The following is a 19818-nucleotide window of genomic DNA, read 5'->3' as shown; positions in this document are numbered from 1 at the left end:
CAGAGGTATAGAGTGCAGTTAAGACATATTTTGAATTAAGTACATTTGAAGCCCTCCTCCCCCACCTCCTTCTCCATCCCCCCTGGGACCGTGCACGTACAGTGTGAGCTCAGTGTCACACTCAAGGACACACTGGCTCTTTCAGGTATCAAATCTGTGACCTGGATATAGGACTGTCTCTTTCACCCACATTTTGAATGCCCCAGCCAATCGCGTACCTGCCTGGCAAGTTAAACAGAGAGAATATAAATGGTGTAAATGTTTGAACTTCACATCTGCCAATATCATCAAGCTGCGGGCATGCAGTCCACCAGCTCCACAATTTTAGACCAAGGCTTTTAAACTGGTTAGAGATGGTTAATTTATAGGCATGGGTTTGTTCAGGTTAAGGTTAAGGTAAGGATTCAGGCTTGCTATAAATCATTTCTTGGCTTCAGGGCCAGTCCAAAATCTAAATCTGCAGGTCTGAAACTGTGCTGATTCTCCACACCTGCAGTTCGATGTGTCTCATCTCTACACTTGTCTGGCTTATGTACACAAACCCCTCTCTGCGTCTTCCCTCTGTTCTTGGCTGACATTGTGCTCCATTTCTGACTAGGACTTTATATGACAAGGACAGTCCAGCAAAGTATTAAAAAAGCACTTTGCAATCGACAACTAATTTTTCTGTCAAAGTAAGATATGTTTGTCTGCGTGTGTGCGTGTGTGTGTGTGTGTTTGTGTGTGTGTGTGTGTGTGTCTGCGTGCCACAGATCCCCTATTGACCACCTCAGTTGATTTACATTCCCCAGATTGGAAAGCAATAGACAGAGCTGTTAGCTTCTAGTTAGTTTGTCTCAAACAGAGGTGGTGGTGATTTAGTGAGATGACATTAACGCAGTAACGTGATGTCCCCTGATGCTACTTCCATTTTTTTTCAACTTGTGTGATTCATTGAAGTGTTAAACCACAGTGCATATCACACTAATTCAGAGCAAGTATCAGTCCATTCCAGCATTCATCTTTTACAACTGTACAAGTACCACATTTTACTGCCTGTTCCTTGCTAATGATGCACTGTCCCTCCACTTCTGAGAGGAACTGTTAAGAAAATTCAGACTTTTTTGAGGATCTAAAGAGGCATATTCCTTGTATGGCAATTAATTAGTTGGAAATTTTTGAAATGTTACTTATTATATGTATTCTCTATTCAGTGAGAAAAAACAAGAGAAAATAGATTACAGCAGCTGTTCCCAAACAAGCAAAGGACACTTGCAGAATAAATACAGACAGTCTTTTAATGGTTGCCACGGTACTGTATGTCGGTGGCATGTAAAAGCCTCTGAAACAGCGTTTAGATCATGTGACATAAAAAAAAAAAAAAAAATCTCACCAATGCAAACATCTTTATTGTAGACGGAACTATTGACATTCTCATCTCTGTAACACAAGCGAGCATGGAGTGAGCAAAGATACCCTTTGATATTTCATATTCATATTTCATATCAACAATGAAAGGCAGAACTAAAGAAAAATTGTTACTTTAACTCATATGAAAATTGATGAGCTCCTCTCATCATCATCATCCACTTTCCAAGGTAAGGCAGAAGGTACAAATGAAGAAGGTGCAAGAGAAGGTAGAATTGCTACAGCTTTGTATTTGTTCTAGTATGTGTGGTCAGACTGCAGTTTACCCGTATGTGACATTTCCAAACAGACAATAGCTGTGTGTAGTGGAAAGTGTAAGTAAGGGAGGAGACTGCTGCAGCAGAGGAAATGTGCACATCCTCTACTGCAGCCAGCGCTGTATTCCTTATGCACATAGTGCTACATGCACTAAATGCGTAAGGATATTGGTTTCTTTGTATTTCTTTTTTATTATTTCAGCCAACTTGTCATTCACCAGCAAACTTTTCCTATTGTATATCCTGTGTGTGTGTGTTAGAGAGAGTGTGTGTAAGAGAGAGAGACACTTTGTCTTTCATGCACAGGCCTTATGTCTTTATGCTTTAGCTATTTGTCTTGCCAAAGCACTTCAGCAGAGCTCTGATCCTTGATTTCTTTTTTTTTTTTTTTCATGCTTTTCAATGTTGTCTTTCTCCCGTCTTTGTCTCCGCTGCTTCAGGGGCCTGTTTGGGTAAGACCTCTTGTGTAACTCCCCATCCTCTGACCATCTGATTCAGCATCCATTGCAGACAAGCACACAGTAGGCAGCCACACAGAGCACTAGCACCACTGACCTTCAGCAACATGGCTAGAGGACTGCACTGGTAGATTTCATGCTAATTCGTTCAACAAACAAGCCCTCTCTCCCTCCTCTTCCGCCTCCTCCACCTCGCTCCCTTTTCCGCAGAGTCAAGGTGCTCGCTTCTCCACTTCTTCACACTCAGACTGTCGACTTAAATGTTTGATTCGCTGCTGTTTTCTGAAGTGGGCCCTACATGATCTGTTATTCAACCAAATTTATTCTACAGGGTTTGATTCGTGCCGTGGAAAATATCAAGGAGCCCTTGATTTGCCACAGTGTTGAATAAAGGAAAAGATTGTCATGAGCTGCAATTGGTTTTAGTCTCTTCACGTGTCAGCACAGTACTGAGCACCTGCTGGCTAATGAAATAAATCACATGAAAACCTATTTACACACAATGTAGTTGCGGAAGCCAGAAAATGATACTTTGTTCATTGTATGCAGAATATGTTGTCTATACTCCTGTTATTATCGCCAAATTAAGCATGGTGCCATAATTTAAACGTGCTGTATGCATGAGACAGATTGCACCACACGTGCAGCCAAGAGGAGTTTTCACTGTCACCTACAATCAGCATCATCAGATATTGTTCCAAATAAGAACATCATTAGCCTTGCGATGCAATCAAGAGCTGGCAGTCTCTGTTCTGGGCTAATTTGAGCCCTGTGTTCTTCTCAATAGAGCTAAATTTCTCTATTATTCTCTATTTAGATTTCTGCTTTTCTTGCTCCTGTTCTTTTTCTCCTCCCTCTCAGTTTTCCAATCTACCCATTTCAGTCTCTCACTCTCTCTTTCTTCCTCTTGTGTTCTGTCTGCCTGTCCATCTTCTTCACTCTTTATTCTCTTTTCATCTCTTGCATCTCTCCTTTCTTTCTCCTCCTCACTGCTGCTGCAGTACATATCGACTGACAACTGGGAGATTACCGAGGCTTTGCTACAGCAGTGATCAGCTGTGTTAGTGGAAGCCCCATGCTATTCCTCTGCACCCCTCACTACATACAGACCGGAGACACACCTCAAGGGAGGCTACAGATTAGCATGCAGGCAGGACATGGCAAACCCTCAGATTCAACAGCTTACTGAGTCCCAATGCATATTGGTTGCTTTAAAGGAGTGTTGTTCTTATTTTAATTTGTACTCTCTTAAAAAAAAAAAAATGCCAAGGAATGACTAAGAGGAGAGACGGGTAGCAACCACCTCTTTGCAACAGGAGGCAACAGGGTTTATGGGGAAATTGGCCTGATGAGAAACAGTGCAAAAAGTAGCCCTTTTATTGCGTGCACCATATTCATTCAGGCAGTATTTGCTAATGTTTCTGAATAAGCAATTTTTGTAACTCGTGGTAGAGTGCTAGATTGGTTGGTTTGCCTCACAGGACAATACACTCAGTGGCAGAAAGCTGAGTGAGTCATAATAAAGTAAGATTTTAAACATCAAGTATAGGCCTCCTTTTCTGTATTTTTAACTTACTGTGGATTGCTGCTGTAATCCCCAGCTTTGCTTCTTTTTTTTTTTTTTCTTTTTTGTCTGGTCTGGAAAAGACTTACAACTCACCCAAAAGAACTCCAAAGTGTACAAAAGTGCTTAAACAATTACCCAAAAGCACAGATTTTTGAAACCTGCAGATCCCCTGTTGGAAAGTGATACATACAAACATTATCAAACCTGCCAAAGCCCATTTTCATCATGAGGGGGAGTGTTATTCATAACTTGTCTTTCAAAGCTACAATATCCAAACTATGAGTCCATGAGGTTGTCTATGGGGAATTGCCATTTCCATCTCCTGCCTCGTTTAGCCCTATACAGAGACCCAGCTAAGCTAATGAGGCCATTAATGCAAAGGTTGATCTTTGCATATCACCAAGTGAGGGAACCAGGTAGGGATGGTGCCTCCCTCTCAGATTTAGTTTACCCTGGAGAGATGGCTCATAGTTTGGTCAAATACTGGGTACACGCACAAAGACTGAGGCCACACAACGCATGAACCTGCAGATAAACACATGAAAACTCGCTGAGCCCAGGAAAATGGCTGCCTGAGCTCAAACGTTACTCATTAGTTTCCAGTTGTTTTCATATCTATTCCCACTGTCCACAAAGCTTGTGTGTGTCCCCGTGTATATGTCAGCTTGTATATGCCAGTCTCTTTGTCCCGTGTCATTCTGTGTATGTGTGTGTGTGCGTGTGTCTGTGTGTGTGGTGCATTTGTGTGCCTGTGTCCGTGAATGCTTGTTATCAGTTAATGCCATTCATGAAACCTTCTCATGGATGAATTTCAGCCGTGTCATTGCTGCATATTAAAGGGCAAACTCACTGATATTGGTATTCTGCGTTATCTTTCTGCAAAAGTAGACATTTTGATTAAATCTCCCACCATTTTTTTTTCCTCTCTGTTTTATGAGTTGCAAGTTCACAGGATGAAGGAAAATGCACACCTGCTGGTAGTTGTACTGAAATCTCATAAAACAACAGAAAAACATTTTGGAGAGATTTTTAGAAAATGTCTACCACTGCAAAATAGAAGCATAAACGTTGTTTCAGTGGAACAGATCATGCACCTTGTTTATGACAAAGTAAATCTAATCTCTGGGTTTCTCTCTCTGTCCCTCATAATCTCTCCCTCGTTCCCTTTTCCAACCTTCACACCCCCTTCCTTCCCTCTCATCTTCACCCTCTCCTGCTTCTTCTCCATCTCCCTCTACTCTTCTTGCCTCCCCTCCTTCTTTAACCCCCTCTCCCCTCTTCATCCCGTCACCCCCTCCTGCTAGTGATGGCAGTGTGGGTCAGTCTCAGGACGACAGCATCGTCGGGACCAAGCAGTGCCGTCACAGCGTGGCCATCATGCCCATTCCCGGCAGCCTGTCATCCAGCAGCCCCGATCTGCTGCAGCCGGCCACCAGTGTCCTCGACTTCTCCAACCCTGCAGGTGAGAAAAGAGAGAGAAACGGCGTCGGTGCAGCATTCAGAGATCACGTCAATGTCATTGTCCAGCAGTATGGCCTGGGTTTGGTCTCCTTCTGTCGGTTTGTTTTGTCCATTTGCTGCTATCTCAGACACCTCTGACTGGATTTTCTCTGGGGAGAGATACATTTGGCCAAGCTGTGAGTCAAACGTCTAAACAAAGTGACATGCTTGTCACCATTTGGTCCAGGGAGAATTGTATCTTTCATATAGAGTGACATGTCTGCTGTTTGCTTTTTTTTTCCTACCTGTCTTTGTTTCTTCTCTAGGACTTACATTTGATTTGTTAGTTACATGATTGGTACAGTGATTTAAGGCACATTTTAGACTGGGTGTTTTCAAGCTCTTTCACATTTTGTACCCACAATTTGACTGTCATTAAGCCTGTGACACCCATTTGAGAAGATATTTTGGTTTAACTATAAAATTGTTTAGATGCTATACAATTGTTAAAATAAATACTTACACTTTTTAAAATTTTCTAACAGTTTTCTAGGGAATTAAATTAGAGTGAAATTACCATGTTCCTCATTTCGGTGTGGACCCCCTAGAAATGCCTCATAGACCCCCTGGGATTTCCAGAACCCACTTTGAAAACCACTTTCTCGGATCGCACAATGGAGTTTAAGTGTCTTGCCTGGTTCCCTGAGGAGCACATCACACAGCCAACAGGAGACCTAAATATGTTGGCATGCAGTCTATATGGGGCGCCCACATAGTGGATTATGTAGGGTTTGTACCATATACAGTTAAGGCTAAGCCCTTGTCACAGCAGTCTAGGTTTGATTGTCATCTCCTCTCTCCCAGCCCCGTCTCTCCTGTCTGTCCGCTGTATCCAATAAAGCAGAAGAGCCAAGCACTCGATTCACTTACCAAGAATTTTTCACAAAAGAAAAGAACTAAAAACAATTCAAGAGTGATATGTTTATTTGCACACCAGGAAATATGTGTCAGCTGCGGGTTTGTTAAGGGAAAAGGAAAAAAAAAACATCAACGCAGTCCTTCATGACTCTTAGATCTGAAGGCCTTGGTTGATATCGCTGAGCTATTGAGGTGGCTGAGGCACGCAGACCTACAGCTAATCACACCATTCAGAGCTTCCCTCCCGAAGCTGTAGTGTTTTTGTAACACTTGACCTGAGACCTCGACTTCATGCAAATCATTAAATGGTGACGGCCACTTGTAGAGTGAAGGACTCCGCTGCTTGACGAGCACAGAGAGCCGCTGTGCAGGCGACCCGTGACCCTCAAGCATACTCACATGTAGCAACCATGTGAAACCTGTAGCGTGCACTTGGTTCTCTGTCACACACACACACACATGGGTTCATGAGCACACTGGGGCACGCAGGCGCACACACACTCTCTCACATAATAATGTAATGCAAAATTGCACACTTTTTTAATAAGCTGGTTTTGCTGATAATGGAGTAGTGCACACAGCACTTGTACAAATACAAACTCACACTCAAAACACAGCATTTCCTATTATACAGGTTTCACTTATACTAATGTACACACACACACACACTTTCCCTGGGGTCTTTCCTTTTGAAGTGGTGCAAAGCCGCTGCAGAATTGTGTCCCTCTGACAAGGATTAACCTCCTGGACTATAAGACTTATTTATTCCTTTCTTGTCAGACAAGTTTCTGAGTCCCTAATTATTTAAGCACAGGGCACCCCCAGTGGATTTTGTGTGTGTGTGTGTGTGTGTGTGTGTGTGTGTGTGTATGACTGAAAGAAAGAGTTAATGTGGTCCTGATTTATTCCACTTACCATTTGTCAATCAGCTACACACACATGCACACAACCACACACAACCACACACAGTGTCCTAGGCTGTGGTGCAAAGCAATACATCACACATGCTTGTGCAGGACCACACTACACACACACACACACACACACACACACACACACACACACACACACAGACCACTACACGCACACACTGTGCCACATTAATCATCCACCATTAGCTCAAGTTTCCTTTCGTCTTCCCAGGTCCTCTGTGTGTTCTCCCATTAGCTTTAATAGTGGAGGGGGGGAGAACAGTCTGCTTGGACAAAACCCCCTTTTCCAGATGCTCTGCAGGGCTTGTAATCCCTCCACAGCCCTGCCTATAATTACATTAGCACAGGGATCAGAGGAACCGTGGATACAACACTATCATTTTTCCATTGCCCAGGATTTAAAAGTAGTGCTAAGTATTGGACGATACAGACTACTGATGGCCAGTAAAAGTACTGGATCACTGGTTCTGTGGACAGAGTCCCCATGGGTCAAGACATTTCTGGAATGTAATTGAATTTAGAAATGTCCATTCCAGACAGGCAAAATCTTGGTGAAGTCTTGTGGATATGGCAGAATTTTGTCTCCAAAAAAAAAAAAAAAAAAAAAAAAAAAAAAAAACACAGAAATTAGACATCAGGGGCAGTGGTTTTAAATGTGAGGGGCCGGGAGCCCACAGCGGGTTGTGAGATAATTCTGGGGAAAATGAAATCATGAGAGAAATTCTACTGTGCACAGTTTCTTGTCCTTTTTTCTTCTCTTAATTGTGTTTTATTTTTTTTCCCCTTCTGAAATTCTGACTAGTTTCAGTATATCCACCGCCTCTGATAAACAATCAGATGAAACAACCTAGAGTGAGACAATCATTCTGTTCACCACTCTCTTCTCTTTGTGGAGCCTATCCATGACAGAGACCACAAATAGACATCACTTCATTTTGAGGGAGGTATGAGCCATAAAGGCTCTGCAAAAACCTCTTCACTCGGGCTCAGTGAGCTGAAATGATTGACATATAATTTGATTTTCTCAGAGAATTTTTTGTGGCTTCTTTTGGAAAAAAAAAAAAAAAAAAAAGTAAAATCAGCTTTTGTCGTGTGGAAAAAGAAGCAGAAAATCAAATTTTCTTTGATTTTGATCTGATACACGTGGCTTTTATCACTGGGGAATTGGCTGGCGTATTGGTCGAATATCTGGCACAGTGTTGTTGGTGGTGCATTCCAACTTCAAATCACATCACTGGAGGGAGCAGGAACCGTGCAGTTGTTCTTGGTGGCTCTTTGATGGAGGCCGGCGACCAGGAGGGTTTACTATAGGGGCTGCTTTTTTTTCGTGTCATCTTGTGTGTGCAAAGTCGAGGAGAGGAGTGATGCCTTTGTGTCTGTTCAGAGGTGTGTGTGTGTGTTCGTCACACTCCATATTCGCCTTCTAGATCTCTCATTTCCCTCTGTAATGACTCTGTAAAGCTCCCTTTCTTTCCCTTCACCTTGTACACCTCTGCCCCCCCCCCCCTCTCTCTATTTCTTGTTCTCTCTGTCTGCTGCTCTGATTTTAAACAGATGTTCTCTTGTAGACTTGATGAGTCACACACAGCCCCTCTGGTTTCATATGAACAGATGAAGGCTAAAGCTCTGTATAAACTCCTCTGGTTTTCCCTTCCCTCTCCCTCCTGTCATGATGTTTCCAACCACTGTGTTGTCTTTTTGCCCCCTCCTCTTCTCTCTTTCTGTTTTATTCGCTCACTGTGTTTTCTTCTCTCTCCTCTCTGCTTGCCAAGCCTTGGGACTGTACTGTAAGTATAAATACCTACAATGCTGTTGGTTGTTTGTGTTCTAGTAAATGTATTCCTCCCAAGTGTCCCCTCCCTCATGCCTTTTTTATATTATTTCATTCATGAGCTATCTCCGTCCCTCCATGCCTTATCCCATAAACCGCAGCTTGATTCTGGCTGTGGGTTTGGGCCTCATAGTGTGTTTGTGTCTGTGTTCTTGTACTTGCATCCTTGCGAGAACCATCATGACACATTTTCGATAAGTCCTCTTGTCTTGTCCGTCGGTATTCATTTCTACAAAGGGTTCGTTTCATGTGATGACGTGGGTTAAGGATCAAAGCTGTGGTACTCAGATCTGGTCCTTGAGGTCCAGAGTGCTGCACTTTTTGTTTTAACCGCCTAAACAGCAACTGGTTTAAGCCTAGGATTAGAGTCTTGTGGTGCATTGGATATCCATAAATTTCCACAAGAATCTGCAGAAAAGAAAATCCCCCAACAGGCAGAACATAGGGCAATCAATGGTTCACATTAATAAAATTAGGAGTTACAATTTAATGCTATCTAAGGGTTATTTTTTTGCTTGTTTGTGTGTTTGTTTGTTTGTTTGTTTTTTCAAGCCTGCACAAATACCTGTGTCATTTTCCTGAAAAATGAGCATCGAAATGTTGGCACAGAATGGCCTGTAGCCATTTATTTTTCAAAGTGGACAATTATCAGCTGAAATAATGAAAGGATAATCTGTAATACACTGTCCGAATTGAATCTCACTCAACTGACTTGGCCTTCACTTAATTTACACTTAATCGGTTAGGGCGATGAAACAATCTGTGCACCGGTGGCTCGCTCGTAGAACAGAAACTAACCTGATGACAGGCATCAGCTCGGTGTCAGTATCGATGCGAGAGCTGTGAGGCAGTCGCAGAATGGAAAATAAGGGCCCATGCAGAGCTCTGCCTAGGATGCTTAGGATGATAGTTCTCCAACCTATACTTAACTCATGAAAGCTTTTATATTAGCTGTTCTAAACGCCTGAGGGCTGGCAGGTCTTCCCCAAGAGAAATACCCCACAGGAAGTGATGAATTCCATGTGTCTGTCAACAATAACAGTGTTTGGAATAAACAGAAGAAGAAATGGGCAGTCATTGTGAGCAGCGATAGCCACCATGGCTGACAAGTCAAAGGGAAGAGCATGAACTACAGAAACTTAAACTCCATCAACAGAAAATCAGAAAAGGAGACATCATCAGAGACAGAAAGACAGAAGAGGAGACAGAAAAGGAGACATCATCTCAGGACTGGGCACACTGATTGAATGCCAACTTAGGTTTATGTCAAGGGAATGGCTAAGGTTAGCGTTATAATGGAGAGGATGTAAGGTCTCTGTATGTGCAGCAAGGTAAGCATGGTATGTGCGTCCTCCTTTTTTCTTTTTTTTTTTGAACAATTTATTTATTGAAATTTTCAGACAGAATATATTATTTCAGAGTGAATACAACATTAATTGTTAACACCCCCCTCCCTCCCCCATGGACAAGAGTGGGACGAAAAAGTTCAATAGTGATAATTAAAATAGTGAAAACGAAAACAATAATAATGACAGTAGTAGTAGTAATAATAATAATAACAATAATAATAATAATAGTAAAAATAATAACAATAATAATAATAATAAATACATAAGTAAATAAGTAAATAAAAATAAAAATGAGAAAAAAGACAAATAAGATGAATTAAAAGAACAGTACAACAAATTAAGTTACAGCAACAGTAATGACCCATACACCTGTAAAGAGTGCACTATAGAGATAAGACAAGACATAGAGGTCTCATACATAGTGTAACATTACACCTAATCTTTTGGGTTGTTTACCCATACATTGAGTGAATTCCAGGATCAAGCTCCATTTCAATTCTGACCAAGGACGTCATCTATAGGAGCAGTTCTATTATGTAAAAAGGTTATAAATCCTCCCCAACATTTATCAAAGACTGGTGGTTTTCTCTTTAGATTAAACATGATCTTCTCTGATGGCAAGTATGACGAGAGTTCTTTAAGCCATAGAGAGATACCAGGGGGGTCCTTGCTCTTCCAGTTGATAGCTATACATTTGTTAGCTGCAATTAGGGCTAATCTGATGAAGCAAGTGTTGACTCTCATATTAACTGATAAAATTGACAGGTCCCCTAAAAGTGTCAGCCGTGGATTGGCTGGGATTTCCACCCCCACTATACCTTTAACGGTGTTTCGTCCTCCTTTTTTCTTAGTGTGTTAATATATATTACCCTGCTCTCCTCTCCTTTGTGTGCTGAAGCCATCGGGTTCTGTGCTAGGTGTTTTAACTTGTGATTTATCTCTCCTGACTCACTGATGGAGTGAGTGGGAAACGCTTTGGCAGGGAGGAGAGGAGGAGGAGGAGTCTGGTGGGAAGTGTATAACCTCTGTTAGTGCTGCGTCTGCAAAAACTTTACTAGGAAAATCATCAAACCCAACCCAGGACGCCAATTTGTTTTGTGTTTTTTTTTTTTTTTCTTTCTGTTTAGCAATTCCCCTCTTTGGCCTGAGTCCATAAATAAATTCTGCAGCATTGATTAAAATGAATGGTACCATGTTAGAGATAACAAATGATAGGGTGTTTATGGGAAACGCTCCACTGGATGGGCAGCGATCACCATCCTGCGTGTAGGTCAGTTTAGAGCCTGTCCAGACGATTAAATATGATTAGGCTCCTGGATATGATAGCTTGCTCTTTACTGGGGCACTCCAAGGACCCCCAGTCACAAATCACAGCTAATGAGACACAAAAGCGTTTAGCCTCAGCCCACACTCACTCACACACACCCGCACTCCCATACACTTCCTCCCTGCATGTAAACACAGCCGAGCTTTGCTACTTCAGCAGTCGGCTTACAAGGGCAGCATACAAAAAAGAGAGCGACGGAATTTTAAAGACAGACACAAAGTTGCACACGCTATGCAGTGCATACTCATCAGGGATTACCAGTGATTACTACATGTGTGAGGACCCTCTACTGACATATTTTCATTAAGCTGTAACTCTAAAGAAAACTTAATAAGCCTATTTTCTTTTTTTGTTAAGTTGTGCTTTATTATTGTTGTTTTGTTTTGTTGATTTCCACTTAATCAACAGGACCTTTTTATTAACCAAGATGGAAACAGTCTGAACCATCCTAAAAGGGTGTCTTACTGTTTGTTCTGTTCTAGCGTCTTGCATAAGACAGATTACTTTATTTGAAACCATCGATCATGAAAACCTTGGAAAGCATCGCTGTATTTGGGACCACTGGCCCATTTTCACTATGAAGTGATTTTTCCCAAAAAGTCCTCACTTTGTACGATGTGTCCAGAGCTCACACGTAGTAATTAATAATACAAGTCTCATCTCTTATTCATGCGCACACCTCCACCTGCAGCTCTTTAATTTGACTGAGGTGATTGATTATCAACTGTTTAAACAAAGATACATTCCCTCTCGTTTTATTAAGATTGGCTTGGGGTTCAGTAATTTGCTCTGGCTTATCCTGCTGCTTTTGTAATAATGATGATAAAGGTGGGAGCTATGAGTTCCACCACACTCTCTCTCTCTCTCTCTCTCTCTCTCTCTCTCTCTCTCTCACACACACACACACACACACACGCACACAGATCAGACATCTGCGTTAATAAGGGTGAGCATAATGACTTGGCATCTACATAATTGAGCTTTACCCTCTCTGCTTCTTACACACCTGAAGAAGCTGTGTGTGTGTGTGTGTGTGTGTGTGTGTGTGTGTGTGTGTGTGTGTGCATGCATTGAGATAAACTCATCGATCAAACATGCCCATTTTTTCTTTCTTCCTAATGCCACCCTCTTCACGTGATCTGCTTCCATTTTCTATTGTTAGTAGGTAACTAAAACCCACTGAACACACACACACAAACTTACACACACACACACACACACACACACACACACACACACACACACACACACACACAAAATACAGTTGTATGACAGCTTTATCTAGTCTGTCACACTCCCGCCCTCCACCTATCACTGTGCAGTGTTCATGGCTCATTGTTTTAAAGCTCTCTCTCTCTCCCTGTGAGTAATGGGCCATAGCCTCTGCCTTACTCAAACACAGGGATCTTTAATGCAGTATTTCACTCAGGGGGAACATTTTCATTATTTAACACACATAGCTCCATATGACCTGTGTGCAGTCAATATCCACAGCTCCAGCATTAGCTGCCCAGGGAAATTGCAGTCACCACTGGCATGCAGGCTTTTATTCTGAATTCTTACTATTGATAATTGCATCAAAACAAAAGTTCATTGTGCAGGATTGTTTTTATTGCTTTTCATTGATATATATATTTTTTACATTCATGGCTTACATGGCATATTCCTTAATAAGGCTGCTTATTTTAAAAAAAAAAAATCATCATTTAATGACAAATTTTTATAACTTTTTCTTTTGTAAAACAGATTCCCACAGAGTTAAATGAGCCTGTGTTCATGGTGTTGCATATTCTTCTGCAAACCTGTGACCTGTCCTGGAATTCCGTGCAGAATAGGGGAAGTGGGTGATCAATTTAAAAATGGACTCAGATGTAATAAAAATAGGGTGCTGAAAAGAGAAAACAAATATGCCTAGGTCCTTTGGCCAAATAAAAGTGAGTGGCAATATGATAGATATCCAAGGTGAGCCAGCAAAAAAAAACAAAAAAAAAACAAGGTGAGCCAGTAATGTTTGGTTAATTGTCCGTGAACCCAAATGTGCGCTGTCTGACTCAAAGTATTCTGCAGTGAAATAAAACTGTGATGCCTCCGGCCTCTGATACGCTGATGCTTCCTTGCACACTATGGATTTCCTGGCTCTTGTGGGTGTATGCTGTTTTGTCTATTTGTTTTGCTTCAATTTGTTTTTTAGTTAAAGCCATATTTCAGATAGGCTGTACCGGTCTACACTTGTCTTTGTTTGGACCCTTAAACCTTTGTGTCTTTGATTTTTGAAACAGTTAATGTCAGTGCTCAAATCGTGTACACGGCTTCCAGTTGTCACGCTCAATTTAAATTTGTGTTTGATGGAAAAGAGCAGATGTGTGTCTGTCTGATTTTCTTTGTTTCTATCTCCATCTGCTTTTGTCTGTCTTACTGAGACATACAACATAACTGCCTATAACATGATACATGCCATTAATATAATGACACTAAATGGAATCAAAGCTATAGATGATTTGCAATTTTACTTCAAATCTCCTTGTAGTCATTCGTGGCACCGGCATGGAGGGCCATTTGAGAACCGGTTGTTTAAAAATATAACAATCAGACCAGAGAAAAAGGAAAAAATGGCTGTAAAAGAAGAGGCTTTTACATGGTTTAACCAAATAACAATACCATAATAAAGTGTTCTGTTATTCTGTAAAAATGCTATCATATTTATTAAAGATTTTATTACATTACTGTATCTTTGTTATGTTCTAGAAATTTTATAGGCAGTTATTCTGCCTATAAAATGCATACCTGTTCTTCTATCCACCCTTCCATCTATTAAATATGTTATATAGCCAGTTGCACTGATAGCCTTCCTCTCTCCTGCCTTCACCCACTCAGACATCCCAGACCAGGTGATCAGGGTGTTCAAGGCTGACCAGCAGAGCTGCTACATCATCATCAGTAAGGACACCACCGCCAAGGACGTGGTCGCCCACACCGTCAACGAGTTCGGCCTGCTCGCCTCACCAGAGACTTACTCCCTGTGCGAGGTGTCCGTCAGCCCAGAGGGAGTCATCAAACAGCGCCGTCTGCCCGACCAGCTCTCCAAGTTAGCCGATCGGATACAGCTCAACGGCAGGTAAGAGACACGGAGCCTCCACCCTTCATGGAACATCTGGAATATCATGGAATTTTTAGAGGGAAAAGTCTAGGACATTTAATCAGTTCTCTACGGAGATCTGGGAATATCAAAGAATTTACCAAGTTTTTGTCTTTGCAGAAGCACTACAGAATGCACAGTACTAGGACTAGTCCATGGTACTTTAAGTGTTTGTTCTTTATTCAGACAGTGGGAAAATCAAGAGGAAGACATAGTAAGAGAAAGAGAGGAGCGAAAACTCTGGTGGGTTTTGATCGCAGGCCACAGAGGGCAAAAATGTGGTAGTATAGTCGGGGGATTTTACTGCACGACTATCTCTGGCCACTAATGGCAGACTTAGGATTTTGTGAAGCCACAGAGCACCCATTTACATTTTATACACAAGACGTGAGCTTCATTCTGCAGTGGTTTTGTGACCCTGTATCACCAAAAAAATCTCCCTGGGTGCTCGCTCTCTTTTACCACATCTCTCCAATTTTACTCCCAGCGGAGAGACTCCACTCTTACACCTGACAACAGTACAAGTTTGAGTCTTATCTCTCTGGTTTATAGCTCTGGGAGACAGCTGGTCTTGCACATTAATATTGATTGGGCTCTACTAGTGCAGCGGTTGCCAGTTCGGATCTGGGAGGCAGACTGCTGCCATTTTTCTTGTCCCACCAGGTAGTTAACTGCACCTGCACACACTCTGCATGCCCAGGAGTAAATCAGTCCCTGATTAGATGATCTGAATGATAACCAACAATACTGAGGATCAATATGGAGATCTACTGCCTCAGACCACAGGAACAGGGTTCTCGCTGCTCGTTCTCGCTTCTCGCTGCTCGTGTGTTCTCGCTGCTCGTTCTCGCTGCTCGTGTGTGGTCTGTGTTTGCTACCTGTTGCCTACCTGTGTGGGGAGCCCTGGTTTACTGTTTACTGTTCTGGATTAAAACTGCCGATCTGATCAGATCTTACCGGTGCTCTTCGGATCTGATCCCTCCTCGCCCTGAGTCGCTATACTCTCCTTGCTGGCGGCTCGGAGGAAGTTTTCCACCTTCTTTCTGTGCCGCCGGTTTTGGGAGTTGTGCTGACGCGCTAGCTAGCTAGCTAGCTGTTCCTCCTGCCGGTTGACCTCACCGAGGTAAGTGGAGACTTGTCTCGTGTGGTCGATTTTGCGGGGAAACAGTTTCCGGCTCTGGCTGGATCTCCAGAGTCTGTGATCGGCTTCTCATAAATTTTAATACGGGTTTACCCCTGGAGGTTCTGGTGCTACACAGCTGCTCGCCTGCTTGCGTGGGACGTGTATGTGTGTGTGAGCAAGCATTTAGGCTCCGGCTCACTTGTGGTCGTTTCTGTGTGCTAGTTTTAACACCGTTATGCCCTGTGAGGACTGCCGAATCGCAAACAGGAGCATTACTAACCTCCGAGAGGACATTAAACGGCTGTCAGATGAACTCCGGAAAAAAGACTCTCTCCTGTCTGATTTCATGGACACTGCAGCTACGCAATCCAAAATCATTTCCATCATGAACTCATCCGCTGCAGACACCATCCTCTGGGATCCATCTTTGTCCCGCTCCCGGCCCTCCTCCTGTTCAACTCCCAGCGCTAAGGCTCTCTGGTCGGAGGTGGTGTGCGGAGGTAAGAGGGTAAAGTCCCGAGTCACCTCCCCTCCGCAACTCAACCTCACAAACCGCTTCTCCATGCTACCACCCGATGTCACAGTTCACCCTGCTGATGTCCTCATGGCCGAGGCTGATGCTGCTCCGGACCGTGCTTCTGCCGTGACGGTTCCTGCTGTTGCGGCCGTGCCGGTGGCTGCGGGGTCGGCGGCTCTGACGACGGCTAACATTAGTCCACGTCCAGCCGCTGTGAGTGTGACGGGGGCTCCGCTGTCTCCCGCCGCGGTCACGGCTCCTATTGCGGCGGCGGCTGCTGCATTGGCCGTCCCGCCTTCCGCTGCCGCTGCGGGTCCTCCTGGAGCTGGCCGGAGGAAAGGCGGCTCTGCTGGCGCTGTCACCCCTCCACCTGATGCTGGTGCCGATCGGGCGGCTGCCCGGTCCACCGCGAGACAGAAGAACAGCCAGCCGGGCAAATCCTCCGCGAGTGGGCTCCCCTCTCCGCAGCCTGCCGTGGTGCAGCCTCCATCCAGCACCACCTGCTCACGGGCCACCAACAACCACCACCGACCGGCTTCACCTCTGGCCCCCTCCAGCCCCCATCTCCCCCCCGCTGCTCAGGCTGCTAGCACAGCTAGTGCTAGCACCCTTTTCCATTCTCCACCTCCACAATACATCCTGATAGGTGACTCCATGGTTAGGTCTGTTCCCATCCCAAATGGCATTACATATTCATTCTCTGGCGCAAAAATCCTGGACATACACAAACACATCCCCGCCATCATCGACCGTCACCCGTCCGCCCACACAGTCATCGTACACTGCGGTGTGAACGATCTCAGGTGCAGACAATCAACCAAACTACACGCTGATTACGAGCTGCTGGCTGAGACCATCGAAAGGCTGGGAAAAATTTGCATTTTTTCTGGTCTAATCCCCACCCTTAGACGAGGATCAGAAATGTTCAGCCGCCTCTATAGCGCCAACCAGTGGCTGTCCAATTTCTGTGCAGCATGTGGCTATGGATTCATCAATAACTTTGACTCATTCTGGAAAAAAACTCATCTGTACAGGTACGACAATCTCCATCTTAACAATAAAGGAATCTCTGTTCTAGCCTCTCACCTTTCCAACCATTTCTCCAGCCTTGCCGACTGACGCCATAACACCACTTCTAACGCCACTTTGCAACCAACATTCATCCCAGTCATCGCAAATAATAGGCCACTACGCAACCACTGTTCTTTTTCTGTTAAACCTCCCCGCTTTTCCCGTCAAAACTTGATTTATGTTAATATTCAGAACAATAATTCACAGATAACCGGTCCACCTGCAACCCTCACTATGGCACTTTTAAATGTTCGCTCTCTAGCAAACAAGTCTTTTATTATTAATGATCTGATTTTAGATAACAAGATTGATTGTCTCTTTTTAACTGAAACCTGGCTGGGCGCTGATGCACCAGCTGTTCTCACTGAGGCCTCCCCACCAAATTTTAATTTTTTATTTTCTAACAGGAGTGGTAAAAGAGGTGGTGGGACTGCAACAATTTTCTCTAACTCTATTTTAACGAAGGAAATTCCACAAAATAATTACACTACATTTGAATATCATGCATTTGTTTTTAGCAGTCCCCCTATTTTATGTATGACAATTTATAGACCACCTAAGCATGCCTCCTCTTTTATCAGTGAATTCTCTGAACTTTTATCAATCATACACTCCTCATATAACAGAGTGATAATAACTGGTGATTTTAACTTACACATAGATAACATTTCAGATCCCATTACTATTGAATTTTTAAATATATTAAACTGTATGCATTTTACGCAACATGTCACACAGCCCACTCACAACAGAGGACACACCCTGGATTTGGTCATAACCTATGGCCTGTCCACTGGTGTGTCCTCTGTTGTCGACCTGGCTGTGTCAGATCACTATTGTGTGTTTTTTAAAGTTGCCAGTTTTATTCAACAGGAGGCCCCGGTGAGAACAGTGAGGAAACGCCATCTTACTTCTGGAGTGGCTGCAAATTTTATTGAGATTTTATATAATACCCCCGCTGAAATTTTACCTGCACCCTGTGATTTTATTGTCGATAATTTTAACACTAAACTGAGGTTAGCCCTCGACTCAGTGGCTCCACTTTTAACTAAAACGATAAAAACTAAATCTACATCCCCCTGGATAAATTCTGAAATTAAGAGTCTGAAAAGAAAGTGCAGGAGTGCTGAAAGGAAGTGGAGGAAAACAAAACTGACAGTACACCATGAAATATTCCGTGAAAAACTCAAAATTTATAATAACGCAGTTAAACAGGCAAGAACTTCCCACTTTTCAAAACTTATCTCAGTTAAAAAGAATGACCATAAATTCCTCTTCTCCACAATTGATCTTTTAATAAACACCGATTTTAAAAAGTCCTCCATGGTACCAACTGATGCTCTATGTGAGGACTTTGCAGACCACTTCAGAAGTAAGATTGATGTCATTAGATCTACTTTTTTATCACAAAACAGTGTTGCTTTTAATAGTCCTGAGCCATTGCTTTTACCAGAGGAAACACTGGAACATTTTGTCCTGGTTGATGCAGAGATGCTTGGTCGAGTTTTCTCCCGAGTTAACCCAACAACCTGCCTTTTAGATCCAATTCCCACATCACTCTTAAAGACGTTTTATGGATTCTTTGAGTTTGAACTTTTAAATATTGTAAATTGCTCCCTCCAGACAGGTGTCTTCCCCGCTGCCTTTAAAACGGCAGTGGTGAAGCCCCTTCTGAAGAAGAGCAATTTGGACCCTAACATTCTTAATAACTACCGACCTGTATCCAACTTACCCTTCTTAAGTAAAATTTTAGAAAAACTGGTTTTTATCCAATTAAATGATTTTTTAAACAGAAATAATATTTTAGATCAATATCAATCTGGTTTTAGGATGAACCACAGTACCGAGACAGCCCTCCTGAAGATTGTTAATGATCTCAGGTGTAACATGGACTCACAGAAGCTCTCAGTCCTGGTGCTACTGGATCTAAGCGCTGCTTTTGATACAGTAGATCACCACATTTTATTAAACAGACTCAGAAACCTGGTGGGCCTCTCTGGTACTGTTTTTAACTGGTTTTATTCCTATCTCACAGATCGCCGGTTTTTCGTAAGTTTGGATACATGTTCCTCTAGAACCCATGAAATGAAGTGTGGGGTGCCCCAAGGTTCAATTTTAGGTCCAATACTTTTTAATCTCTATATGCTTCCCCTTGGGGACATCATCAGGAGACACGGCATCAATTTTCACAGCTACGCTGACGATACACAGCTCTACATTGCCGTGTCCCCTGATGACACAGGGCCTATTGATACCCTTTTAAATTGTATTTTAGATATAAAGTCATGGATGGCAGAGAACTTCCTACAGCTCAACCAGGACAAAACAGAGGTTTTAGTTATTGGCCCTGAAGGCAAGAGAGAGAAACTTTTACCAAAATTAAAGGATTTTAAACCCGCAAAATGTGTCAAAAATCTGGGCGTCCTTTTCGACTCTGAGCTTGATTTTATTCCACATATTAGAAGTATAACAAAGATAGGATTTT

At 42.9% G+C, this 19818-nt stretch overlaps 1 protein-coding gene across 5 annotated transcripts in view; it reads left to right on the top strand.

Moving 5' to 3' along the window:
* Window positions 1–19818, top strand: part of rapgef6 (Rap guanine nucleotide exchange factor (GEF) 6) — a 188188-nt gene that overhangs the window by 138985 nt on the left and 29385 nt on the right. For all 5 annotated transcript variants that reach the window (XM_030069454.1, XM_030069452.1, XM_030069453.1 and 2 more), the window contains 2 exons: window positions 4994–5151; window positions 14361–14601. In XM_030069454.1, the coding sequence (XP_029925314.1) occupies window positions 4994–5151; window positions 14361–14601 (399 nt within the window). The remainder of the gene's footprint in view (window positions 1–4993; window positions 5152–14360; window positions 14602–19818) is intronic.

Source organism: Myripristis murdjan, chromosome 14 (genome assembly GCF_902150065.1).
Source record: "Myripristis murdjan chromosome 14, fMyrMur1.1, whole genome shotgun sequence".
NCBI lineage: Eukaryota > Metazoa > Chordata > Actinopteri > Holocentriformes > Holocentridae > Myripristis > Myripristis murdjan.
This window is presented reverse-complemented; position numbering and strand designations above follow the sequence as displayed.